At 49.9% G+C, this 27,328-nt stretch overlaps 1 protein-coding gene across 1 annotated transcript; it reads right to left on the bottom strand.

The window, feature by feature from the left end:
- Positions 1–7,313: 7,313 nt before the first annotated feature.
- Positions 7,314–26,925, bottom strand: SMAP2 (small ArfGAP2). Its single transcript, XM_084222876.1, has 10 exons — positions 26,777–26,925; positions 15,839–15,972; positions 15,287–15,372; positions 14,022–14,100; positions 13,453–13,533; positions 12,906–12,984; positions 12,517–12,620; positions 10,924–11,089; positions 9,511–9,806; positions 7,314–8,516 (listed from the first exon to the last, which is right to left on the bottom strand). Exons 1-10 carry the CDS (start codon positions 26,877–26,879, stop codon positions 8,367–8,369), a joined length of 1,278 nt encoding a protein of 425 aa, XP_084079002.1. The 5' UTR covers positions 26,880–26,925; the 3' UTR covers positions 7,314–8,366.
- Between the last annotated feature and the right edge of the window lie 403 nt (positions 26,926–27,328).

The raw sequence follows: 27,328 nt of genomic DNA, 5'->3' as shown, positions 1-27,328 counted from the left end.
GGATTCCTTCCCAAGCTCTGGAATTCCCTTCCTGGGCTCCAGCACGCTCCCCTCGAGGTCTGGGACATCCCTTGGGGTTGGGACCCTTCTGCAGAGCTGGGATGCCCTCCTGGATTCCTGAATTCCAGGCAGGAGCAGAATCCAACCCCGGCTCTCTCCAGGGGGGACATCTCAAGAGCAGCCCTGGAATTTGGGGGGCAGGCAGAGGAGTTCCTCAGCAGGGTGAGCGTTTTTGGGGCTTTTCTGTTCGTTTTGTTTGTTTTTCCAAGCAGCATTTTGGTTCCCTCCGAGGGATCCAGTTCTTGTAGCAAACCCGGGAATTACGGAAGCTTTTTTTGAAGGTGCCTATTGAAATTTGCTGAAATTACTCAGGGGAGACACCACTAGAAACTCTTGGTTTCTTCATCAAATATTCCTAAATCCAATGACTGTCCTGAAGGATCAGTTCCCAAGAGAGAAGGAACAAAAATCCCGACACACCAAAAGATGAGGAAGGAAGAGGACAAGAGGTTCTTGGGGAATTTCATGGGGCTGGCTCTGACCTTCAGTCTTCACCACAAAGCACCCCACAGCACTGTTGGGGTTTTTATGGGATTATTTCTTGGCAAAACACGGAATTCCACGATGCACAGAGCACAACAAACCCACCTGGGCTTCTCCTGGTGGCCCCAGGAATGAAGAACCAGCTCAGCCACAGCAGAACCAACCCAAACCTGAAGGAAAAGACTGTTGGGATGGAGCTGTTCCCTCCACAAACCCAACCCCAAACCTGGGGGGCCATAAAAACAAACTTGGGAGTCCTCAACCCCAAATCTGGGGTCCACAAATCCAAATTGTACATCCAGTCCCAGGGGTCCACAAACCCAAACCTGAGGGTTCACAAATCCAAGCCTTGAGGTCCACGACCCCAATTCTGGGGTTGCATAACCCAGATCTGGGGGCCCAAAACCCCAAACTTGGTGTTCCACAACCTCAAATCCGGGGTTCCACCAACCCAAATCTGGAGGTCCACAACCCCAAACTTGGGGGTTCCCAAATCCAGACCTGGGCAATCATAAATCCAAACCTGAGGGTTCCCAAATCCAAACCTTGGGGTCCCCAAACCCCAAACTGGGGTTCCACCAACCCAAACCTGGGGTTCTGTAACCCCAAAGTTCCACAAGCCCAAAACTCAGGCTCCACAAATCCCCAACCTTGGGAGCCTACAAACCAGATCTGCGGGTCCAAACCCCAACTTTGGGGTCTCCAGAGCCACACTTGGGGTCCCCCAGCCCCAGAACCGTGGCCAGCAGGACTCTGTGCTGTGGCCAACCCACCTGGCACCGCCACAGCTTTGGGGCCATCGTGATGGGGACTGGGAGCTGCTGCTGGGACTTTGCCAACCCCAAAACACCCAGAAGGGAATTGGCTGGATCCTGCTGAGCTGGGCTGGGGGAAATTTCATCCTTTCCCTCCCTGTGAAGGATGAAGGAGGAAAGGAGGATGAAGGATGAAAGGAGGATGAAGGATGAAATCCTCCTCAGAGGAGGAGGAGCACGGGCTGTGATTCCTGCATGGAGACCTCTGGGGATGTGGGATGCTCTGAACCTCTGCTGGTTTGGGGAATAAACTGAGTGCCCTGAGAGCTGAGACAGGAACAAACAACGGCTCGGACTCGATGTTCCCTCCCGAACATGGAGCAGCTCCACCAGGCTCCAAACAGAATTCCAAGAGGTTCAACCTGCGCCGGATTTTTGACTCTCCACGAGGGAAAGCATCCCAAAGGGAAAAGCTTTCTGCTCCTCCAAGCTGCTGCTCTCCCCTCTGCCCTCACCAACCTGAATCTGACGGGAAAACTCCAAACCTGCTGCGGTGGGATCGTCCCGGGCGCGGGGCGGGAGCCGAGCAGGGACGTGGTGCTGCTGGCGTGGGCACAGCTCCCACCCCCTGCGCATTCCCGCATTCCCTGCTCCGTCCTGGCTGCCAGGAACATCCCAGGAACATCCCAGGAACATCCCAGGAACATCCCAGGAACATCCCAGGAACATCCCAGGATCAGCCCACGGCCGTGCCTGACGGGAGCAGGGCCGGGGGACAGCGGCAGAGCGTGGCCAGCACGAGCTCCCCTGGCTTTCTGCTGGAAAAATCCCTGTGAAATTCCACCTGGGAATGAGGAGAACACAAAGATTTTGGCTGGTGAGGATGAGTTGGGGCAGGCACAACGCACTGCCCAGGGCCACACGAGCTTCCCTGGATTTCTGCTGGAAAAATCCCGGTGAAATTCCACCTGGGAATGAGGAGAACGCAAAGATTTTGGTTGGTGAGTTGGGAGGGGTTCCTCCTGCTCCTGGAGAAGTGGAAACACCACGGGGTGACACCAAAACCCAGGAAAACATTCCCTCCTTCCCTTCCAGTGCCCCAGGAGCTGCCCCTCACTTCCCAGCAGGAATGACCCACCTTAAACTGGTGTGGGAAACCCAAACTGGGGGAGAGGCCAGGATTGTGCCACGTTGGGGTTGCAACATCAGCTTCTCCTTTCTCAACCCCCCCAGGAGCTCGTGTCAGACGTTTTCCTTCCTCAAACAAGGACAAAAACACAGCCAGGACACCCAGAAGTCCCAAACTGAGCCCTGTGCCAGCTCCTGAGGCAGTGAACTCCATCCCAGGATAAATTCCTGCACTCCAAGGTTGGTTTTTTGTTGTTTTTCTGGGGGGATATTTCCTCACAAAGGGTATTTTTTGATGTGCAATTTGATTTTGCAAAATTCCCTGGAAGGAATTTTGAGTTTGACGGTTTTCTCTATTTTCTATCGAGCAAAGAAATCCAAAATCACTGGATTTGCCAGAGATTTTTTTTTTTTTTTCCTGGAAAGAGGAATTAATATGGAATTACATCAGTTTTGCAGCCCATTTCACACCCAGCCCCCACCTGACACTGCCAGAACTGAAATCCAAACCCCCAGCTGGAATCACGAGGATGGATTTGACAAAAAAAATAAAACAAAAAAAACCCAAACCTTGGAATGATGCTGGAACATCTCCTGAAAAGCTGACAAAATTCACACAAAGCACAGAGAACACTCCAAGATTCCAGGCTTGAGTTATCCCTGGTTTTCCACCAGCCTGGAATGGGCCAGATTTGCCAAAATCCAGGGAAAATTTCCAAGAAATTGGGATCAGCCAGAATGCAGCTGCTGTTTCATCACCATCATGCTGAAATAAACGTGGGAGAGGAGGTTTGGGATGGATTTTCCCAAAATCCAGCAGCAATTCCCTGAACCCACTGCCACAGAGCACCACAGAGGGGGGGTTAAAAATCCCCTCCACTTTTCCCAGCTCTGCCAACCTTTTCCTCCAGGAGCTCCTGGTTCCAGCCAGAGCAGGAATTCCTCAGGAATGGGATCAGAATTCCCTTGGCTGACAGGGAATCTCTTCTGTTCACTGCCTGACACCACAATTTGGGAAATCCAGCCTGGATTCCACCATTCCCACCTGGACTCACCCAGCAGGGCAGGAAGGATTTTTTTTTTTTTTCTGCACCAGGGATGATTTTTTTTTCCCAGGTGGAAAATTTTTTCTTCCAAGTTGACTCAGCTGATTCTGGATGGATGGATGGGAAATGCCTGGATTGGTTTGGAAAATGCCAGAATTTTGCAGATCAAGGGACAATGATCCATCCTGAATGTGTTTTTCCTCGTGGGTGGGAAGAGCTCTCCCTGCTTTCCCTGGGGATTTCAGGGAAATTTCAGGGATAGATCTGGAGAATTCCCTGCAGGGTTTGCATCCTGCTGGCCTTTCCCAATGGTTTTTTTGGGTTTTTTTGGTAGCAAAGCTGTTCCAACTGGAAGTCTTCCCTCTGCTCCACAGATCCCAGGCTGCTTTGGGTGGGAAAGACTTGAAAATTCATCAAATTCCAGCCCCTCAGAGGCTGCTCCAAGCCCCATCCTGGGACACTTCCATGGACAGGGCAGCATTTCTGTTTTCACGGAGAAACCCCCTCCCAATCCTTGGCTGGTCGGTTCAAGGTGTGAAAATCACTTTTAGGAGTTGAAAAGCTGCAGGAAAGACTTTTTATGGAGAGAAAAAAAATTTAAAAAAGCATCCCAAAAAACAGGGTTGGAATTTTGGGGGTGACTCCGTGAGCGGGTGGGACAACCCCACTCAGCTGAGGAAGATTTTTGGGTTTAAAAAGACACAGAAAAGTGTCCAAGTGTTGGTCTGAGGAACCTCCATCTTGTGGGACCCCCGAGCATCCCTCAGGAACACCGGGATGGACTCCAGGAATCCAGGAGGATCCAGGAGAATCCAGGAGATCCCAGTGCTCCCCCAGGGCCTGGAGCTCCGGTTGTTGCTATACCTCATCCTTTCCTTTTCCTTGGATCCTTCCCTTTTCCCACTTTTTCCATTCCTTTAGGACCCAGAGCTTGTGCACTTGGCCACATCCAGGTTTTTTTTTGGTTGTTTGTTTGTTTGTTTTTTGGTTTTGTTTCCCTGTGGAATGAAAAGCAATCCATGATTGGGGTGGGCAACTCCCAGCCCTGCTCCCTTTGGGATTTGAGCCCAAGGCAAGGGAATCCCGGGGTGGGAGGGATGATCCAGAGGGATCCCTGTGCCCCTTTTCCATCTCCCCCATCCAGCAGCTCCTCCAGGGCTGCCCTGAGCCCCCCAAAACCCTCCCAGGGGTGGGCGAGGGGCTCAACTCCAAAATCAGCGCTGCTCCCACCCCTGGGAGGGCACAAATCCTTGGAGGGGCACAAATCCCTCTCCAAAGCCCCTGGAAGGGCACAAATCCTTTCCCAAAGCCCTTGGAGGGGCACAAATCCCTCTCCAAAGCCCTTGGAGGGGCACAAATCCTTTCCCAAGTCCCTTGGAAAGGCACAAATCCCTCTCCAAATCCCTTGGAGGGGCACAAATCCCTTTCCAAATCCCTTGGAGGGGCACAAATCCTTTCCACAAATCCCTCTCCAAGTCCCTTGGAAGGGCACAAATCCCACCACAGGGAATATCCCAAAGGAATTCCCAATCCCAAGGGGGAGCCCCTGAATGTTCAGAGCACTTTGAAGTTGGTGGCCTTGTTTTCTTAAAGGGCTTTGATCTTTTCATGAAAGGAGAGAATCTTCCCCATCCCATCATCATCCTCCTCCTCCTCCTCCTCCCCAGCTCAGAATTCATCCCTGGAATGTTCTGGATGATCCAGGACTCTGGAATCTGTCATTAATCCCTCAAGTTTACACCTAAAAGGGGAAAAGAAAGTTGGGAATTTCTCCTGGAATTCAGGTTGGCAGCAGCAGCAGGGAAATAAAAGCAGAGGGGGGAAAACCCCCAGTGGATTTTTGGGAGTGGGCAAAGTGAAGTTTGGGAGGGTTTATCCCATCCAAAAATTCTGGATTTCCATTCCAAATGGAGGGATTTGATCCAGAATAAAGAATCTTTCAACCCAGCTTCCCCCTAAAAGGTTTGAGGGGGGGAATGAAAGGGAATTGTGGAATTCCAGACTGGTTTGGATGCATTAAAAATAAAATAAAAGGGTGGGAATGATGAGGGATTCAAGGCAAGGAGATGCTCCCAGAGCTCTGCCAGGAATTCCAAACCTTTGGAAGCTGAGGCTGAGAGGAGGGATGGGGGTGAGAGTGCAAAACCCCACAAGGATTTGAAAATCCCTCCCATTTCCCAGCCTGAAATCCCCCAAAATTTGCATGGAAAGGGATCATCAGGAGAGGGGGGGATGTGTCAGAGCTTAATTAACCACGAGTTAATTGGCACTAAACGAGAAGGTGACAGCTGAGGGGGAAGGGAGAGCCAGGGGAAGACTTTCCTTGGAGATTTTGGGATTTCTGGGAGCAGATTTAGGATTTCTGGGAGCAGATTTAGGATTTCTGGGAGCAGATTTTGGGGTTTATGGGAGCAGATTTTTGGATTTCTGGGAGCAGATTTTGGGATTTCTGGGAGCAGATTTTCAGGTTTCTGGGAGCAGATTTAGGATTTCTGGGAGCAGATTTAGGATTTCTGGGAGCAGATTTTGGGATTTCTGGGAGCAGATTTTGGAGTTTCTGGGAGCAGATTTTTGGATTTCTGGGAGCAGATTTTTGGATTTCTGGGAGCAGATTTTGGGGTTTCTAGGAGCAGATTTTTGGATTTCTGGGAGCAGATTTTTGGATTTCTGGGAGCAGATTTAGGATTTCTGGGAGCAGATTTTGGGGTTTATGGGAGCAGATTTTGGGGTTTCTAGGAGCAGATTTTGGGGTTTCTGGGAGCAGATTTGAGCAATTGATGCTAAACTGGGTTTAATGACAGATTCCTCCCATTCCACAATTCCACCCTCCCCAAAAATCCCCGGGCAGGGGGGACCTGGAGCATCCTTGGAGCCCCAGTCCCACATCCAAGAGCAGGGGATGGGTTTGGGATGGCTACAGAAAAGTGGGAATATTTGAAAAAAACGAGCAAATGGAATTTTCTACCTGTGTCCTGTCCTGTTTTCTATGTGTGTGGTCCTTTCTTAAATGTCAAACTCTTGTATTTTTGTGGTTTCTATCTGCGGGACCGACGGCTCTGAGGGCGCACGTTGTTTTGTAAAATATTCCTGACATTTTCCTCCCCCAAAAAAACAAAAAAAAACCCAACAAAACAAAGGGAGGAAAAGCTGAATTATTCACCTTTTAATTGGCTTTGCATGTACAGTATTGGGGCAGCAAGTGGAGATGATTAAAGCCAGCTTGAAAACTTTTTGCTTGTGCTTGAGTTGAGTTTTTTCCTCCTCCAAAAAATCATCCCACAACCCCTTGTGGATATTCTGGGAAAGAGGGGAATGGAATATGGAATAAATATTTTTTTTTTATTTTTTTTTCCCTGGAAACAGCAGGTTTGATTTGAGGAAAGAAATCCCATCATGAATAAAAGACCCCAGAACCTCCCTGGTTCCCAAGAAAAATGGGGAGGGCCAGGAGAAGGGAGAATGGGCAGGGTTGGGTGGGATTTGGGGATGAAATTCCCAGGGAAGCTGTGGCTGCACGGAATGGGACCCAAACCATCCTGCAATTCCACAATTCTCTGCTTTTCCCTCTTCCTTCACAGTTTTGGATGAGCCTCCACGAGGTTTTGTTAAACCTGAGTTTAAAATGGTTGGAATAATGGAATTAAAGCTGGAATGAAATCATTTCATCCCAGCAGCTGCAGGAATTCTGCTCCACCTTCCCCCCATCCCAAAGCTGAGGGGTTTGTATATAAAAGTGTCAACTTTGGATTCTTCCAGGCCTGGCTGTGCTCCCTCAGCTCCCTGGCATTTGGGACAGAGCCCAAAACCAGAGGGAATCTGGGCTGATTTTTGGGATGAAATCCCCTAAATTCCCACACCTGGAGTGACCACCAGCACCAGAGGAGTCCACTGCAATATTTTATTTGGGAATTTACATATCCACAGGAGAGAGCAGACCACAAGTCCGACTTCTTGCTGACTTTTGAAGCAGTTTTGGGTTCTGTTGGAGATGAGAAAAGAAATCTGCCTAAGATTAAAATGTCCCAAGCGAGCCAGGAAAGGGAGGAACCAGGATTTTACACAGGAACAACGACAACAAGAACGAAACAAAACAGAGAAGGAAAAGAAAAAAATACGAAAAAAGTATAAATTAGGGTGTCAGAATCATTTTTAAAAGTGTAAGAAAACTTGCACAGGGCTCTGGGCCCCCGGAGAATTAACTCTGGTTAGATTGTTAAAAGTGAAATTCCATCAAATCCTAACGCCAGCCAGAAAATTCCCTCTGGAGTGCAAGTTTTTCACATTCCATCGGCTTTGCCCCCACTCTGGGCGAGATTCCTGCTTGCTCAGGGGGGTGGGAGAGGACTTTGGTTCCAAGGAGGGTGGGAGCAGGGAGAGCTCCCCTCCAGGGAGGAGGTAGCAAGGCTTGCTTGCCCCTGGGCTCGGCTTAAATCCAGTTCCTCAGCACCAAACGAGTTCCCCACCCTTTTCCCTCCCCCCAAAAAAACAAAACAAAAACAAAAACAAAAATTCTAACACTGCAAGTTGAAAGTGAGAAATCCCAGCTTTCTGGGCAGGATTCAGTCCAGATTTCCCAGTCCCACCTGTGCCCAGGTGCCCAGCAGGGCATCAAGTGCTACCCAGGAGCTCTGGAGGAGCTTTGTGCAGGGAGGGGAGGATCCCCCTCCCCGTGTGCATTGACTGTGCTGAGGACGGGGCTGAGCTCGTGGCCCCGTGGCTGTGACAGTGGAAAGGCAGAGATGGAGCTCAGGGATGGAAACAAAACAAAAATACAAATTCAGGTTTGGGGCTGGGTCCACCCCCAAAAACCTGAAAGCAAAAAAACCCTGAATGTCTGATGGAGCAGGTCTGGAGAACAGAACAAAGGCAGAAATGGTCACGTGCGAGCGAGGGCTCATTTCCACAGCGGGGAGCTGAGGGAGGGGTTGCTGCCCTGGCCTCCTCCTCCTCCTCCTCCTCCTCCTCCTCCTCCTCCCATGGACTGTCCATAGCCCATCATTCCGTTGGCTCCATAGAAGTTCATCCCAGCCATCTGCTGGGTCATCTGCAAACGGGACAGGAGAGGGGTCAGGGATGGGCTGGACACTGCCCACGGCTCCCAAAAACAGCAGAGCCCTAAAGGGGGCAGGGGGGGCTCCCCAGCATGGAGGGGCTTCAGGGCCCTCAGGATATCAGCAGGGATTTCCCCATGGAAAGGGTGGGCAGGCCTTGGAATTGCCCAGGGAGGTTTGGAGTCCCCAGGTATGGGAGGATTTCAGGCTGGACATCAGCAGGAATTCCTCTATGGAAATTGCCATGGGAATTGCCATGGGAATTCTGGAGTCCCCAGGTATGGGAGGACTTCAGGGTCCTCAGGATATCAGCAGGAATTTCCCCATGGAAAGGGTGAGCAGGCTTTGGCATTTTTCCAAGGAGGTTTGGAGTTCCCAGGTATGGGAGGACTTCAGGGCTCTCAGGATATCAGCAGGAATTTCCCCATGGAAAGGGTCAGCAGGCCTTGGAATTTTTCCAAGGAGGTTTGGAGTCTCCAGGTATGGGAGGACTTCAGGGTCATCAGGATATCAGCAGGAATTTCCCCATGGAAAGGGTGGGCAGGCCTTGGAATTTTTCTAAGGAGGTTTGGAGTCTCCAGGTATGGGAGGAGTTCCAGGTATGGGAGGATTTCAGGCTGGACATCAGCAGGAATTCCTCCATGGAAAGGGTGAGTTGGCCTTTGAATTGTCCAGGGAATTTTGGAATCCCCAGGTATGGGAGGACTTCAGGGTCATCAGGATATCAGCAGGAATTTCCCCATGGAAAGGGTGAGTTGGCCTTAGAATTTCCCAGGGAATTTTGGAGTCCCCACCCCTGGAGGTGTCCCACAGGAGATGAGGCTGGGATTGGGATTGGACTCAATCTCAGACCTCCCTCCCCACCCGGCATCCTCACGCTCTCCCCCTCCACACCCCAACCCCAAACCCCCGCGTCCCCCCTCACTCCCCCCTCTCCCACCTCCCAAAAAAACCCCGGAAAATCCCCCTGAGGAGCCTCCCCCTCACCTGGGCGAGGTTCCACTGCAGCTGCTGCGCCGGCTGCACCCCGTAGACGGCCTGGGGCACCACGTAGCCGGGCTGCTGGGGCGCCATCATCCCGTTGGGAACGCCCAGCACGCTGCCCACGTACCCCGCCGGGATGGCCACGGGTGCCACCATGCCAGGGGCTCCAGGCTGGGCCAGCATGCCCACCGAGGGGGGCATCAAGCCCCCCAGCATGCTGCTGGAGGGGGGCACCCCCGGGAAGGCGGCGTAGGGAGCGGCGGGGTAGCCCAGCTGGGCCGGCGCCATGAACATCGCTCCTGGCAAAAAGGGGAGGGAAGGATGGGTCAGGTGAGGGCTGGAAGGGCAAAATTCCAGGCACAGCCTGGGTGGGGATGGCCGGGCTGGGCTGCTCCTGGGGCTGCTCACAGCTCTCAGCAAAGATGGGGAGGGAATCTGGGCAGGAATGGGTTCCCAGTGCCAGAGGGTTGGGTTGGATATTGGGAGGGAATTCCTACCTCATTCCCAGAGGGTTGGGTTGGATATTGGAATAGAATTCCTCCTGATTCCCAGAGATGAAGGGCAGGGTTGGATATTGGGATGGAATTCCTCCTGATTCCCAGAGATGAAGGGCAGATTTGGGTTGGATATTGGGATGGAATTCCTCCTGATTCCCAGAGCTGAAGGGCAGGGTTGGATATTGGGATGGAATTCCTCCTGATTCCCAGAGCTAAAGGGCAGACTTGGGTTGGATATTGAGAAGGAATTCCTCCCTGATTCCCAGAGCTGAAAGGCAGGGCTGGATATTGGGATGGAATTCCTCCCTGATTCCCAGAGATGAAGGACAGGGTTGGATATTGGGATGGAATTCCTCCCTGATTCCCAGAGGGTTGGGCTGGATATTGGGATGGAATTCCTCCCTGATTCCCAGAGATGAAGGACAGGGCTGGATATTGGGAAGGAATTTCTCCCTGATTCCCACTGCTAAAGGGCAGGGCTGGATACTGGGATGGAATTCCTCCCTGATTCCCAGAGCTGAAGGGCAGATTTGGGTTGGATATTGGGATGGAATTCCTCCCTGATTCCCAGAGATGAAGGGCAGATTTGGGTTGGATATTGGGAAGGAATTCCTCCCTGACTCCCAGAGATGAAGGGCAGATTTGGATATTGGGATGGAATTCCCCCCTGTGAGGGACTGGAATGGATTTCCCAGAGAAGCTGTGCCTGCCCCATCCCTGGAAATGCCCAGGGTCAGCTTTGGAGCGAGCTGGGACGGTACAAAGCGCGTGGCTGGAACGGGATGAGCCTCACACTCCCTTCCCACCCACCCCATTCTGGGATTCTCAGGGATCAGCCACATTCCCACTATTCCTGGAAGTCTGCAGCCCCCAGGACAGCCCAGCCAGGCTCCCCGGGCCCAGCTCCCAGCAGGATTACCTTGTGCTGGCACCTGGGAGGTCTGGGAGCCGTAGAGGGACAGGATGGAGTCTTTGGAGAGCTGCTTCTTGCCCACCTCCTCCCCTTTGCCTCCAGGCTCCGGGAAGAGGTTCAGATTTTCGGGAACGGAGCCGGCGCTTCCAGAGGTTGGCATGGAGCCAACAACCTGGGATGGACAGACAGACAGACAGACAGGATCAGGGCAAAACCCAGCACCAGGGGAAAAGGGGAATCTCCATCCACACACAGGGACGTGCTGGGGGATGGAAGAGGGAGATTCCTCATTCTTCAATGTGGAAGAGGAGATTTCAGGATTTAATGAAGAAATTTAGATGAAGGAAGATTTAGGGGAAGGGAAGACGGATATTCCTCATTCTTCAAAGTGGAAGAGGGAGATTTCAGGACTTAATGAAGAAATTTAGATGAAGGAAGATTTAGGGGAAGGGAAGAGGGAGATGTGGGAATGGAAGAGGGAAATTCTTCATTCTTCAAAGTGGAAGAGGGAGATTTCAGGATTTAATGAAGAAATTTAGATGAAGCAAGGTTTAGGGCAGACAGGTGATGTGTGCTTGATGGTGAAGCACTGGCACAGCATTCCCTGATGTAGGAATGGAAGAGGGAAATTCTTCAGCATTGAAGAGGGAGGTTTCAGGATTTAATTAAGGGACATTTAGATGAAGCAAGGTTTAGGGGAATGGAAGAGGGAGATTCCTCATTCTTCAGCGTGGAAGAGGAGATTTCAGGATTTAATGAAGAAATTTAGATGAAGGAAGGTTTAGGGGAATGGAAGAGGGAGATGTGGGAATGGAAGAGGGAAATTCTTCATTCTTCAAAGTGGAAGAGGGAGATTCCTCATTCTTCAATGTGGAAGAGGGAGATTTCAGGATTTAATGAAGAAATTTAGATGAAGCAAGGTTTAGGGCAGACAGGTGATGTGTGCTTGATGGTGAAGCACTGGCACAGCATTCCCTGATGTGGGAATGGAAGAGGGAAATTCTTCAAAGTGGAAGAGGGAGATTTCAGGATTTAATGAAGGGACATTTAGATGAAGCAAGGTTTAGGGGAATGGAAGAGGGAGATTCCTCATTCTTCAGCGTGGAAGAGGGAGATTTTAGGATTTAATAAAGGGACATTTAGATGAAGCAAGCATTCCCCCATTAGGGGAATGGAAGAGGGAGATGTGGGAATGGAAGAGGGAAATTCTTCATTCTTCAAAGTGGAAGAGGGAGATTTCAGGATTTAATTAAGGGAAAATTAGATGAAGAAAGATTTAGGGCAGACAGTGGATGTGTGTTTGATCGTGAAACAGTGGCACAGCATTCCCAGGTGTGGGAACAGAAGAGGGTCATTCTTCAACATTGAAGAGGGAGGTTTCAGGATTTAATGATGAAATTTAGATGAAGCAAGGTTTAGGGCAGACAGCTGATGTGTGTGGTGAAGCATTCCCAGGTGGATTCCCCATCCCTGCAAGCACCAAGGCCAGGTTGGAGCACTCTGTCACAGCGCCAGATGTCCCTGCCCTTCAATGTCCCTTCCCCCAAACCACCCCGTGGTTTTTCCAGGCTTTTCCCAGCCCCAGCCCTCCCAGCTGACCTTCCTGGAGGAGTCTGAGCTGGATCCCACGGATGCAAAGAGGTCCAGGTCCTTCTCCAGGCTGCTGGGCCGGCCGTTGGTGACCGGCGTTGTCACCGGCGCGTCTGCAGGGACAGGGACGTCCTGGCTGTCACCTCTGTGCCACCCCACCCACACCTGATCCCCACATCCCTCTGCAGCTGGGAAGGGCCTGGAGCAGGATTTGGGAAGTGCCCCTGGGTCCTGTTTGTCCCATGAAACTCCAGCTGCTCCTGGAACACCACAGGAAAAAGGGAAACACATGGAAAACTCTTCCCAGGCTGAATATTCCTGGAATTGTTCACCTGACAGGGAAAATTGGGACTGGAACTCCTCAAATTCCCACAATTTTTGGTGCCAGTTTCTCTTACCCAGGCCCAGCAAGTCCATGACTGGCTCAGATTTGGGAGAACTTTTCCTGGATTGCTGCGTTTCGTCCTTCTTTTGAGGCTGGGGGAAAAGGAACAACACAAATCTTGTGCAGCTTTTGGGAACACTCTGAAATGGTTTTTTAAAAGATTAACCCTTAAAATCCCTTTTTTTTTTGTTGTTGTTTTTTCCCTAGTGGATTTAAGCCAAAAACAAAAGCAAAATTCTCTCTGCCCTTCCAAAATGAGAATTTCAGAGCGAAATTTCCCAGGTTTTTGTTGTCCCAATAAGTTGTGAGACCCAAGTAAGATCCAAACCAGGCAGAAAGCAGCTGCTGGAGCTGGAAAAACCAGCGGGGAAGAGCTGGATTCCAACCTGCACATCTGCTCAGTGTCTGGGGAGCAGAGCAAAACAAACTCCCCCAGTGACTCAAAGCACCCAGGCAGTGACTGAGGCCAGAAAAATGCTGCCAGAGGGGGCTGGAATCCCTCTGCTCTGCCTCAGGGATGCCTCCAGGGCTGCTCCAGGGTTTTTTCCTCCTGTTCTTACCATTTTCACCTTCTCAAAGATGATGGGTTCCAGTTTTCTTTCTGACTCGTTGGTCCTTTTCCATTTGTCGTCCTTTTCTTTCTGTGAGAGTAAAAAAAAATCACTGATATAAGGGGAAAAATTGATTTCACCTAAAAACCCCTCAAACCTGGTGCTGTTACTGATCTAAAACCCCTTAGAGCTAAAATGCCTCAAAAAAAGCTGAATTTGAGGTGAAATTTGCTTTTTTCCTGCTCTGAGGAAGGAATTGGATAAAATCCTTCCAGGACCTCCTCCAGTGTGAGATATCCATCCACACAAACCAATCAGGGAGATGAAGAAGAGGGAAGAAAACAGGAATTTAAACCACTCCAACCCCCTGAGCTCTGCCATGCCTGTGATCCTACTTTTTTTTTATTCCTGGAATAATCCCTGAATATTCCAGAATATTCCCTACAAACCAAACCCACTCAGCATCCTCAGAAATTCACTCCATGAAATTCAAGCAGTTCTGGAGAAGGGATTTCCCCTGACACAGGGAATATTTCAATATTTCTATTTTAATCCCAATTTTAGGCCTCCAGACTCACCCTGAAGGCGTTGATGTCGATGCTTCTGTCCATATATTTCTTTTTCTCATATTTATCCCGGATAAAACTCTCCACAGCTCTGCAGCAGCTGGTTAAGGACAAAGGATTCCAGAATAGAAGCCTCATTTGACAGGGAGGAACAAGGTACAGGCTGTAACTAAATTAAATCATTGTTTAAAGAGCATTTCCAGCAGTAACTTTCTTAAAATAATTTACTGCTGGATCCCAACTCACTTTTTGCCCCTGGGTTATTTCAGGTTATTTCAGCACTATAAAAAGGGAATTAAATCAGGATTTAAGCTCTTGCTGGGTTTTCTCCATTGGTTTTTTGGGGTTTTTTTTGTTTGCCCCAAGCATCCCCTCAGCACATTCAGATCACAGTGGGCACAAAGAGGATCCTGCACCTCAAAAAGCACCTCAGGTACCAGATTAACTCAAATAAAAATTAAAAAATGATGGTGGGAAGGTGCTTTTGTGGGGTTTTTTTAGGTTCACATCATTCTGTTCCTGCTCACTCAACATTCCTGCAAGGTGGGAGTTGCAGCTGAAGCACCGAAAATTCCATCAGGGAATTCCCAGCCTGGAATTTGGGCTGGAAGGGACCTTAAACCCCCTGGGCAGGGGAACCTTCCAGGATCCTAAACTCCATCCAGCCTGGGGAACACTTCCAGGGATCCAGGGATCCATTCCAGCCTCTCCTCACCCTCACAGGGAGGAATTCCTTCCCAAAATCCCACCTCTACCAAAATCCACCCTTCTCCATCTCTCTTGCAGCTCCTGCAGGTCCTGCAAGGTCACAATGGAGCCTTTGGAATATTCAGCACTTTAGAAAACCAAACCCTCCCATTCCCTCCAAAATCTTCAGCTTTTGGGTTCGCTCTGAAATATCAAAAAGTCTGAATGAGATTAACCCTTAAAATCCCTTTTTTTCCCCCAATGGGATTTTTTCCCAATGGGATTTTTTTCCATTCCAGCACATTTTTTCCCCCATTTAACCCAAAAAATAAAAGCAAAATTCTCTCTGCTCCTCCCAAATGAGAATTTCAGAGTGAATATCTCCCAGTTTTTGACTGTCCCAATCCAAGCAGCCTCCAAATGAGGGAGAATCCTCCTGTGCTGACCTCGACCTCCCAATTCTCCACCCCAACCCCTCCACTCCCATTCCCTGCCCAAGGGAACAACTTCTCCTCCAGGGAGGTTTAACCACACAGCTCCAGGATGGAAATTTCCATTTTTTTTCCCTTTCCAGGAATAAAAGAGGATGCTGGTCTGTCTGGGGCCTCCGGAAGTTCTCGGGCAGGTAGGCTTCGTACAGACGATTGGCTTTGCCATTCCCCATCTCCTGCACGCACTGAAATCCAAAAAAAAACCCTTCAAATTCTCCTTCCCCAAGCATTAAAGCTCTCCCACAGCATCCCAGGCTGCCAGAGAAGGGAAATGCAGGGAAGGGGGATCCTCCTGAAAGCTGCTCTTCACCCCCCAGGGGATGCAGCTCCCACCCCATTCGCTAATTCCGAGCAATTTTTACTCCAAGGCAGGATAAAATTTTTACTCCAAGGCAGGATAAAAATCCTGTTAGCAACCCAAAATCCCTCTGGAAGGAGAGGTGGGAAGCAGGGATTGGTCATTTTAAAAACCTGCAGCATCTTGAGCTTTACTCTGCTGTTTGTCCAGCCTGCAATGAGGACATTTCCTTCTTCTTTCAGAATTCTTCTCCCTCCTCCACTTCCCCATTTTTTTATTTTTTTTTTTTTGGGGGGGTTATCCTGGTTTGATTTATTTTTAAAAAACCCCTCAGGGTGTTATCCCAACCTCACCTGGATCTGTTCCTGTGTCCACTGGTCGAGGTTGACAGATTTGACCCTGGATATGTGAACGCCCAGGTTCCTGTGGATGCCGGCGCAGCGGATGCAGATGAACACCCCGATGTTCCAGGACGCCCATCGTGGCCCTGGCAGGAGAAAGGAAAGGGTTTCCCACCAATCCAAACCCTTTTTTAGTTTTGTTTTTGCCTGGAGCAACTGGGAAACTGCAGCAAGTGAACTGGGATTGAGGCCTTTGGATTCTCATCCAGGCTGGAAGCTGGAATTGCACATCAGGAGGATGCTCCCAATCCTTATCCCTGATTTATTGCCTCCCTCTTCCATCCACACAAATCAAACAGCTCCAAGAGGGAAAAAAAAAATCAAGAATTTACACAGTTTTGTTGTCCTTTTCTTTCTGTGAGGGGAAAAAAAATCACTGACATGAGGGAAAAAATCTGATTTCATCAAGAAAAAGCTCAGACCTGGTGCTGTTATTGATGTGAACCCCCTCAGATCTAAAATGCCTCAAAAAAAGCTGAATTTGAGGTAAAATTTGCATTTTTCCTGCCCTGAGGAAGGAATTGGATAAAATCCTTCCAAGATCTCCAATCATTATCCCTGGGGATTTATTGCCTCCCTCTTCCATCCACACGAGAAGAGGCAGAAAAACAGGAATTTAAACCACCCCAAAAAAAAAAACCCCAAAACTCCAACCCCCTGAGCTCTGCCACGTCTGTGATCCTGGATAAAACCTGGAATCAGCTCCAGAATATTCCCTACAGCAAAAAAAAAACCCCAAAAAACCAACTCAGCATCTTCAAATCTCCTCAGTGCTGGGCAGGAATTCCCAGCTGAGCCCAGGATTTGGCCCCAAAAACCAATCCCAGCCCAAGGAACCATCAGTTCACTCCAGTTTCCACAGCTCTGATGGATTTTATTTGCTTTTCCTGGGTCAAAACAAGAAGAAAGGATTTGGCCAAGGTCAGACATTCCTGGTTTTCATGCAGGACAGCTCCAAGGTGTGGATGGGAGATCATGCCAGGGATCAAAATAAAAAAAAAAACACCCAGAAGGGAAAAATTGAAGGAGCTGAGATGGACTCAGTGCACCCAGGAATCCCAGCAGGGCACTCAGAGATCCACAGGAATCCCCACCCCTCTCCCAGAACCTCAATCCTGCTGAATATTTCAGGAATAAATATTTTAAAATTAAACCCTTTTTCTCCCAGCTCCCAGCACAAACTGGGAAAACACAAAATTAGGGAGATGCACAGGAATCCCCACCCCTCTCCCAGAACCTCAATCCTGCTGAATATTTCAGGAATAAATATTTTAAAATTAAACCCTTTTCTCCCAGCTCCCAGCACAAACTGGTGTCCCAGTGCAACTGGGAAAACACAAAATTAGGGAGATCCACATACAGAGATCCACAGGAATATCCTGTCAAATATTTCAGGAATATTTTAAAATTAAACCCTTTTTCTCCCAGCTCAAACTGGTGTCCCAGTACAACTGGGAAAACACAAAATTAGGGAGATCCACAGGAATCCCCACCCCTCTCCCAGAAACCTCAACCCTGCTAAATATTTCAGGAATAAATATTTTAAAATTAAACCCTTTTCTCCCAGCACAAACTGGTGTCCCAGTACAACTGGGAAAACACAAAATTAGGGAGATCCACATACAGAGATCCACAGGAATATCCTGTCAAATATTTCAGGAATATTTTAAAATTAAACCCTTTTTCTCCCAGCTCAAACTGGTGTCCCAGTGCAACTGGGAAAACACAAAATTAGGGATCAAACATCCTCCACCAGCCCTTTTTTTTTCCCCCAGGCATTCTTCTGGATGATGAAGAGTTATCCTGCTTTTCTTGCCACAGCTAAAATAGCAGAGCCTCGAGTTAATGAGAGGGAGGTGGGAGGGGGAAGAGGGGGAAAGTGTAATTTCAGAGCCCTAAAAAAGCAGGGCTGTATTTGAGATGCTGTTAACAGTTTAATTCCTGCTCCTGGGGAGCATCCTGAGGGATTTGGAGCTGATGATGCACTCAGGTATCCAACCTCTACCAGGTAACTCCAGCACCCATTCCAGGGAATTCACTTTAAAATGCCTTTATTAAGTTTTCTGCCCTTTCCTGCCATTATTTGCTGTTTTTCCCCTCTCTCCAGGAGTGGCCTTTGGGAATAATATCAATTTAATGGAGCTGAGAAATTCATTTCCTTGCCCTCACTCCCTTTATTATCAGTCCCTTTATTATCATCAAAACAAACCCCACAACTTCAGGAGCACCTGAATATGTCCAAAAAATGGGAATAAAACTTTTAGCCAGGATCCTTCCTGTGATTTCCACATGGAATTCTCTCCCCAGGGGCTCTAACGTGAGACTGCTGGCAGGATTATCGTGAGATTCAAGGTTAGATTTAAAACTCCAGATAAATTTAGCCTTGATAGGACTAAAAGGATTTAATGGGCAGCTCCTGGAGTAATCAGCTCACTGGGTTTTGTCACATGGACCAGCTCAGGCCACCACAAAAACATGACTCAGGGCTAGTGTCACACCCTGCTGCTGCTCCAGGGGGATTGGGACAGCCAGGGAGCCACAGCTGGGATGTGCTGCAACTCCTAAATCCAACTTCTGGCAGAGCCAAGGTGGAGCAGCTTGGTTCTGTTTCAATTCAAATGAATATTTAGATTTTTTTGGGTTTTTTTTTTGGTTTTTTTGGGGTTTTTTTTAACCCCTCCCAGCAATAAACTCATTATACAACCAGGGGGGAGCTGTTCCCTGGGGAGATTCCAGCTGGGATTTGGGTGTCCTTGCACAGGAAAGGTTTTCAAACCTGCAGGGAACAGAGAGCAGAGGGGGATGTGGGGTTGATTTTCACAGATTGCGACCCCCCAGCAGCTCAGGGTTCTGCTCTGTGATTTTCCAAAATGCATTTTCCCAAATGCTCCCTGAGCCTGCAGCAAACCCAGGTTGGATCCAACACCCCCTGCCCAGACACAGCTTAACTCAACCAACATTTTAACCTCCCAAAAATGCTCTTTTCAAATGTCTCACAAAGCCCTGAGGTTGTGGGAGGGGGGAAGGGTTTGGTGCAGATGTAAACAACCTCCCACTTCCCTCTCTGGAACATCTCCCACTAAAAATCCTCCCTGCCAGTGCCCAGCCACTGGGATTTTGCTTTTTAGGGCTTTTTGCAGGCATTTCCCCAGGTGGGTTGACTCGAAAAAGCTCCAGGTGGCATCTCCAGATGTGACTTTCACCTCTCCACTTCCCCAAAAACCAGCTCAGGCTCTGCAGCAGTGAAAAAAAAAGGGGGAAAAACGCCTGGGTTGGAGTTTAGGGGAATATTTTTCTGAGAAAAATGGGTTTGTATCAATAAATACCCACAGGGCAGCTTTAATCAGCACTGCAGAGCTGCCTGGGGGAGTTATCACTCCTCCCAAAAAGTGGGCACACCCTGACACCCACTGGGGACAGGGGCACCTCACCCTCCTGGCACAGGGAATTTTGGATTTATTCATCTCCCAGAGGGTGCAGGACAAGGCAACAGGAACATTCAGCTCCTTAAACCACTAAAAAATAAATTTGTTTCTTGCATGAATGCTGGGGTTGATGTTCTCAAATCAATTCCCCTGAGGCCAGGCCAAAATGGAAACCCCATTCCCACGTGGAAAATTGGGAGTTTGCTCCAGTGCCAGCCTTGCTGTCTCAGCTTTATGATGATTTTATGTCTGGTTTGATGATTTTATGTGTGATTTTAACATCCATGGAAAGCAAAGTCACCTGGCACCAACCCTGCTCTGCTCAGGTTCGTGGAGTTTCACCTCAAGACTGCACAAATCCCTGCTGGATTGAAGGAAACACCAATTTGGAGGAAGAATCCCAAATTTTCCAGAGCCTGGCTGCCCTTGGGATGCATTCCCAGCCTGGCAGGAGGATCCCAAACCCCAGAGCATCCCTTGCTCAGTGAATTTGCATTCCCAGTTTTCCTGAATGTTCCCAAAGAAGGAGGATCCAGCAGGGATTCAGTGCCAGCCTTGCCTGGTGCTGCCACCACTTTTGTCTCAGCTTTATGATGATTTTATGTGTGATTTTAACATCCATGGAAAGCAAAGTCACCTGGCACCAACCCTGCTCTGAGGAATTTCATGGAGTTTCACCTCAGGACTGCAGAAATCCCTGCTGGATTGAAGGAAACACTAATCTGGGGGAAAAAATCCCAAATTTTCCAAAGCCTGGCTGCCCTTGGGATGCATTCCCAGCCTGGCAGGGGCTGCAGGAGGATCCCAAACCCCAAAGCATCCCTTGCTCAGTGAATTTTCATTCCCAGATTTCCTGAACGTTCCCAGAGAGGAGGATCCAGCAGGGATTCAGTGCCCGGCCCCTGCTCCAGGAGACAACCCCAGAGCCTGTTTTACATCCCAGCCTCTCAAAATAAACTCCACATCCCAAGCTGCTGGTGCCAGCTCCAGTCCCCATCTAAGCCCTGCTCATTAATGCTCCAAGGGCTGCTGAATAATCTGAATGACTGAAAAAGATCCTAATTCCCTTTAAAACCCCCAGCCTAATTCCCTTTTCAACTCCCAGCCCCAAGAACCTGCTCCAAAATGAGTGACTTGCTCCAAATTCACACCCTGGGGTGGTTTTAATTGAGGGGATTCACTCCTCACCCTTCACTCAGGCACCAAATTCTGCCCCAAGTTCCTGAGACAACTTTTTTTTTTTTTTTTTTCTGTAATAACTCTGCAGAAAGCATTTTAAAAATAAACCAGGAGCTGGCTGCAAAAAAATAAAAATAAAAAAGAGCTGCTTCCATGGGGAGGATTGAGAGGCTGATGAAATATTCCCAGTGGAAATGAGCAGCCTCTGCCATGGATCCCCAAAACTGCTCTGTGTCTGGCTGTGGAATCATCCAGCTGAGGAGGAAAAGGGATGTGGGGAATTCTCTGGGAGCAGGAGAATCCCTGCCAGGGGATATCCACACCCAGGGACAGATTTCCTCGAGTCCAAGCTGAATAATCCTCTTTTTTGTTTTTTTTTGTAGAGTCAAAGGAAAGAACTCAGGATCCAGGAGGTTCCTCTGCCTTGTGGTTTCCTTGTTCTGGAAAGAAATTGCTCAAGGATTTTCTGCCATTCACACAAAGCCTCTCTTGCAAAACAACTTCCTCTGCTCTTTGCTGGAAATTTGAATTCTGCACCCCAAAACCCCAGGAAACCCCAAAACCCCACAGAAATGATGTTGGGGAGTTATTAACACTATGAATAACCCAGCTGAGCGTGGATCCTGAGCAGGGGTCAGGGATCCACCTCGGATTTGGGATTAATCCCTGCTGCACTCCCGGGTTTAGGCACAGACTGAGGGATTTGTGCAGCTCTCAGGGGATGCTAAAGCCAAACCCTCGCTTGAACAGCCCCAAAAGGTGTTTGAGAAAAATCTACACCTGGTCCAGCAGCTGAATCACCCCAAAATTTCATCCTTTGAAAGAAGAAAGGGCTGTTTGGGGATTTTATTTTCCTTTTTTTTTGTCCCCCACAGGCCTCAACCACATTTTGCAAGAAAAACAAAAGTGCTGGGTCTGATTTCTGCCAGAAAATCTTCCAGTTTAGCAAAAAATATCCAATATTTGAGGGCCCTGTGGCCTTGAAGCCCAAGATTTGTGTGGTTTTGGGTGAAGATGAGCAGTTTTATCACTGCTTCTTTGAAGTGCAGGTGGAGGAAATGAAAATTTCTGTGAACAGCAGGGAGGGGATTTCCAGCTGCTGCAGAAAGGGTTGGCTGTTCCTCCAGTCAATAAAAAAAGGTGACAGGGACAATTTCAAGCAGTGTTATCACCAGGATCCATGAAAAACGACTGGGTGACATCAACACTGATGGTGAAACAGCTTCAAAATATAAATATACATCAAAAAAAAATTAATTCCACAATCCATGGACTTCCTGTGGCATCATTTTTGGAGCAAAACCACACAACAGCCAATCCTAGAAATTGCAGATTCCAAGGAGGCCTGAATTTCCATGAAATGTAAATAATTTCCATGAAATGTAAATAATTTAGGAGATAGGTGCACCTGCAAACAGAGCAGCAGGGTGGAAGTTCTATCAACACTAAATTGGATTTTGAGGCTGTAAATAGAATTTTGCTGTTTTTAATTTGCCACTTGGTGTTGAAAATATTTAGGTTCTGTTTTTCAATTTAATTTAAGGATGTTTTAGAAGTTACCAAGTCCTTAACAAAGCTCTGAGCAGAGGAAGGTCCTGGGTCAGTTTTTGATGGATTGAGATTTTTTTTTTCAGTATCTAGAGCTAAACATGATAATCATAATAATCTAAATTGATAATTATAATAATACTGATTTTCAGTCTCATCAGCTAAACATCCCTTGGAATTCCTAGGGAAAGGGGCAGAAAGGAATGGTATAAATTATGAAAAATGGGGAAAAAAAACAATTTATTGAGGCCTGGGTAAATCCAGCTTTGCACTCACTGCTCCAAGTTCAAGACAGCTCCTCCTAAAAGCTCCAATTTTGTCCCAGATTTCCTGGGACACAGGGAACAATCCCTACCTGAAGGAGCCCCGAGCTATTCCTGACTTTTCTCTTGGTTTCAAGACCTACTTTGCATTTTGGAGCAGCGAGCTCCCTTTGCACTGCAGCTGCCATTTCCTTACATAACTCCTGGCAGTTTCTATAGGAACAAACTTTACTCCAGCTGGGAATCACGTGGCTTTTTTATTATTTTTTATTTTTTTGGGGGGGTTGGGAGCTTTTTTTTCCCACCTCCACTCCCCAGGTGGGTCAGCACAGAGAGCCCAGGTGCTGCTGCTCTGAGGATTATCCCTATTTCTGGCAGATGTAGGGCCAAGTGTGACTCAGAGCTCTGCTTAAAAAGGATCTTCCCACAACTAATTCCACACTAAATCCCTGTTGGGAACACTGATGCTTTTTTCCCCTTGCTTGAGTGGGAAGTTTCAGCTCCAGGCAGGCTCAGGGTGGACAGAGCTGCATCCTCTCCCAGTTTTGCCCCGCTGAGGTGAAGATTCCAGAGGGATAAAGTGAATTTTGGAGCACCAGATCTGAGCTGGGAAGAGCAGAAAAGCAGAATAATGCAAGATCCCAGAATATTGTGGCTGCAGCTGAGGATTCACATGAACACACATCCCACATGGATCCCTCTGGCAAGATTCCCTTGCCTAAAGCTGAGCTTTCTCCTCATCCCAGATTTCCTAAACCGAGCTGAGCAGTTCCAGCCCCTCCACTTTGGGTTTTGGGAGGCACAGGCTGCACCACTCCCCCTCCATCAGCGCTGCCATCCTCATCCTCCTTCCTCCCATGCAGCTGTTCCAGCAGCTATTTCAAAAGTTCCTCTTGGAATTGCTCTGCCTGCAAAGGAAATTCAGCTGCAGCTCGAGAGGCTGCTGGAGGAGGAGTTGAGTCACGCAGATTTTCAGGGAATATTTGGTTTGGATTAACAGGAGTTAGGCTGGACTAAAGCAGCTCCCCCAGAAGATAATTCCCAAATTCCACTGGAGACCAGCCTCCCCACAGCACCCACTCCACTCCAAGCTTCTCCCCCTTCCCATCCCATATTCACCCACCTCTGGGCAGGGATTTCCCCAATCCTACATCATTTTTTTTTTTGGTGAAGAATTAAACCTGAATTTATGCCGCGTTCAGCAGCGCTTCCCCCACCTAATCAGGATACAAGGGATGGATTCAGGCCTGCAACCCGTGGATCTCACAAGACAAAGGGATGAAGGGAAGAGCCAGACAGACCAGGGGGAGCACAGGGCGACCTGAACCTCTGGGGAACCTCTGGGCAGCCGCGGCTCTGCTCCCTGGGGAGCTCCCGCTCCGACGTCACCACCCCGGGATCCACGGAGCCTGCTGGATCATGGATGGGACTGGAGAGCAGAGGGAAGAGTTTGGGAGAAGGAGAGAACCAAACACAATTAGCTGAGGGTGCAGAGCAGCTGCAGGGGCAGCAGTGAATCCACTCTGCGTCGCTCAAACGGGAATTTTCCAAATCCAGGTGGGGATTTCACCTCATCCCTCCCTCCCTCAGCCATCCCAGCTCTGGGTTCCCACATTCCAGGCAGGGAATGTGCTGCTGGATGCTCAGCTCAGGCTCTGTTATCTCTCTCTCTCACACACAGGGAGCAGCAGCACCACAGCCACCCTTGGAATGGCAGCAGCAGCAAAAATCCCACCTGCCCAGCAAGTGCTGCTCGCTCTCTCCAGGTGTTCCTCCAAGGGATTCCCACAGCCAAGACCTCCAAGGAGAGGATTTAGAACTCAGCAGTGCCCACCCTGCCCTGGCTCAGCTCTCCCAGTTCCCCCAAACACGAGGCTGGCAACAAAAAGAGGAAGAGAGTGAAGAGATTTCACCCAATTTCCTGCAAAACAAGAGCTCTGAGCAGGGTTTGCTGCAGATTTCACAGAATCTCAAACTGGCTCGGGTGGGAAGGACCTTAAAGCTCATTTAATTTGTCATGGGCACTTCCCACAGTCCCAGGTTGCTCCAGTCCCTGCCCAGCTTTGCTTCCAGACACCCCTGGAAGTGCTGAGGCTCCACCTGGAGTCACCCCTGGGCTCCTTTCCACGGGCAGAGTGGAATGTTGCAGTTATTCCAGCTCCACGTTCACCAAAAGTACCAAAACTGCCCCAAAACTGCAGCAATTCCTTGGAGCTCTGGGCAGAGACAGCTCCATTTACCAAAAAATACCAAAACTGCCCCAAAACTGCAGCAAATCCCTGGAGCTTTGGGCAGAGACAGCTCCATTCACCAAAACTGCCCCAAAACTGCAAAATTCTCCCTGGAGCTTTGGGCAGAGACAGCTCAATCTACCAAAACTGGCCCAAAATTGCAAAATTCTCCCTGGAGCTCTGGGCAGAGACAGCTCCATTCACCAAAACTGCCCCAAAACTGCCCCAAAAATGCAAAATTCTCCCTGGAGCTTTGGGCAGAGACAGCTCCATTCACCAAAAGTACCAAAACTGCCCCAAAAATGCAAAATTCTCCCTGGAACTCTGAGCAGAGACAGTTCCCATGGCACCACATCGATCAAAAGTACCAAAACTGCCCCAAAAGTGCAGGAATTCCCTGGAACTCTGGGCAGAAACAGGTCCCACATGCCCTGGAGGAGGAGATTTCCCACTGCCAGGAATCTCATTAGTGCAGGGGGTAATTAGTGGATCAGATAAGTGTGGAGAGCCCCAGCCTGCTCTCCAGGATTGGAATGGCTGAACTCCACACCAGAGCTTCATTAGAATGATAATAATGAATTAATTGGAATCCTGCACTTCCAGGATGTGCTGTGACCAGGAGAAGCTCCATCACCCAGAGCTGTGGGGTTGAATTTATTCCCATTTTGGTGGAATTTTGCCTCTCCCAGGGGAGAGCTGAGATAAAGGAGCTCTTTCTGCCCTCCAGGAGGTGCCAAGAGATGAAGGATTGGCACAGGAGAGGAACATCCTCATCTCCATCACCACCTTCATCCCAAAGCCAGGTGGGGAAGGATGAGGTTATTGTGGCTTAGGGTGAAAAGAAATCATAATTATCTAATTTTGAAGGTTGTTCAAGGGGGCTGTGCAGTTTTGGAGGTCACACTGAGGTGACCAAGCCCTTTGTTTACAGATGGATTTGGCCAATCCCTCCTCCAAGTTCAATTCCAGCAGCTCTTGGGAAATGAGGCTCAAGTCCAGATCTCCAAGAGATTATGGCAGCTCATTAAAACAGGATTTTGGGCCAACTTTAACTCTTTTGCTGCAGGAAAACAAAGCAGCAACCACAGGGGGACAAGGAACAGTTTTATTCCTTTGTTTTATCCTCTGGAATTCAAACATTTCATAACACACCTTGAAATAAAGAAAACATGGAATGGTTTGGGTTGGGAGGGACCTTAAAGCTCCTCCTGTCCCTTCCACTATCCCAGGCTGGCCTTGAACGATTCCAGGGATGGGGCAGCCACAGATTCCTCCTGTGCCAGGACCTCACAAGGGAAAATCCAGGTGGGAAAGGAGGAAAAAACCCTGGAATTCCATCAGTGGTCCACGATCCCGGGGTGGGGTTACAGCTCCTCCCCTGTGCTCCCAGCATCCAGGGCAGGTCCAGCCCCAGGTGACAGGATGTGACTCCCCAGCTGGAATTCCCTCCATTCCACAGCGCCAGCTTTTCCCGGTCCCACTCCTTCCCCCCCCACCCACTCCGGGGTTCCCACAGGGAGATCTGGGGCCGGTCCCTCCCCGTCTCCCCTCGGCTTCCAGAGGCACCGGGAACCAAACCCAGCTGGGCTGCGGCCAAAAACCTGGGGGTTTTCTGCCGAAAACCAGCGTGCTCTTTACCCCAAAACCAACCCGTTCTCCCTCTCAAACCACCGGGTTGTGCCCCCAAAACCACCCCATTCTTTTCCCCAAAACCACTGTGTTCTTGCCCCCAAACCATCCTATTCTCCCTCTCAAACCACGGAGTCCTTTCCCCTAAAACCACCGGGTTCTTTCCCCCAAAACCACCGGGTTGTACCCCCAAAACCACCCCATTCTTTTCCCCAAAACGAGCGTGTTCTTTCCCCCAAAACCATCCTATTCTCCCTCTCAAAGCACGGAGTTCTTTCCCCTAAAACCACCGGGTTATTGCCCCAAAACCCACCCCGTTCTCTGCCCCAAACCCGCCCCGTTCTTGCCCCCAGCCCGCGCTGGCTCAGCCTCTTCCCCCGCACAACCCCCGTAACCGCCGGGCCAGCACCGTTGTCCCCCCGCCACCACCGGAGCGCTCCCCTCTGCCGGCAACACCGCAGGACCCACCCCCACGGGGGTGCCTGACCCTCGGCGGAGCGGCCACACCGGAGAGCACCGAGCGGCGAGGCCGGTGCGGTTGGTGGGGGGGGGGCACCGAGGGGGTGCATCCGGTGCGGCGCGGGCTCCGCAGGCCCCGCCGCCCATCCGCGCTACCTTTGGCCTGGCAGTCGGCGCAGAACTTGTTCTCGTCCTCGGCCAGCAGCCCGGCCAGCACCGCCTGGTAGCGCTCCACGTCCCGCACCGATTTTCCCGTCATGGCGCGGCCGGCGCTGCCCGCCCGCGGGTCACGGCCGGCCCGCCCGCTTCCTGCTTCCGCTATGGGCGGGGCTACGGCCGGGGGAGGAGCCAATCAGCGCCGGCCCCGCGCGGCAACGCCCCCCCCGCGCGCCGCCGGTGTTGGGCGGTGATTGGTTGCGACGCGCGGGCGGAAGCCAATAGGGAGAGAGGGGGCGGAGCCATCGGGGGTATGAATGGGGAGGGTCACGTGATGGGAGTGGGGGGACAGATTGGGGAGGGGGAAATTTGGGGGGTTCAGAGGGGCTGGGTGGGGATTTTGGGGGACTCAGGGGGCTCAGAGGGGCTGGATGGGGGATTTGGGGGGGCCCTGGGGTGCTCAGGGGTACAGAGATGCTGTGTGGGGGATTTTGGGGTGCTCAGAGAGGCTGGGTGAGGATTTTTGGGGGCTCAGGGGGGCTGGGTGGGCGA

This window comes from Fringilla coelebs, assembly GCF_963513975.1.
Source record: "Fringilla coelebs genome assembly, chromosome: 28".
Classification (NCBI taxonomy): domain Eukaryota; kingdom Metazoa; phylum Chordata; class Aves; order Passeriformes; family Fringillidae; genus Fringilla; species Fringilla coelebs.
This window is presented reverse-complemented; position numbering and strand designations above follow the sequence as displayed.

What these genes read in the sequence shown, in the direction of transcription:
- SMAP2 (XM_084222876.1), bottom strand. Translation starts at nt 26,879, where the DNA reads ATGACGGGAAAATCGGTGCGGGACGTGGAGCGCTACCAGGCGGTGCTG. An exon ending in TCTTTGAGAAGGTGAAAATG is followed by an intron (nt 12,985 to 13,452) that starts GTAAGAACAGGA and finishes CTTTTCCCCCAG; the next exon opens with CCTCAAAAGAAGGACGAAAC. An exon ending in CTCCCAGGTGCCAGCACAAG is followed by an intron (nt 9,807 to 10,923) that starts GTAATCCTGCTG and finishes CCTTTTTGCCAG; the next exon opens with GAGCGATGTTCATGGCGCCG.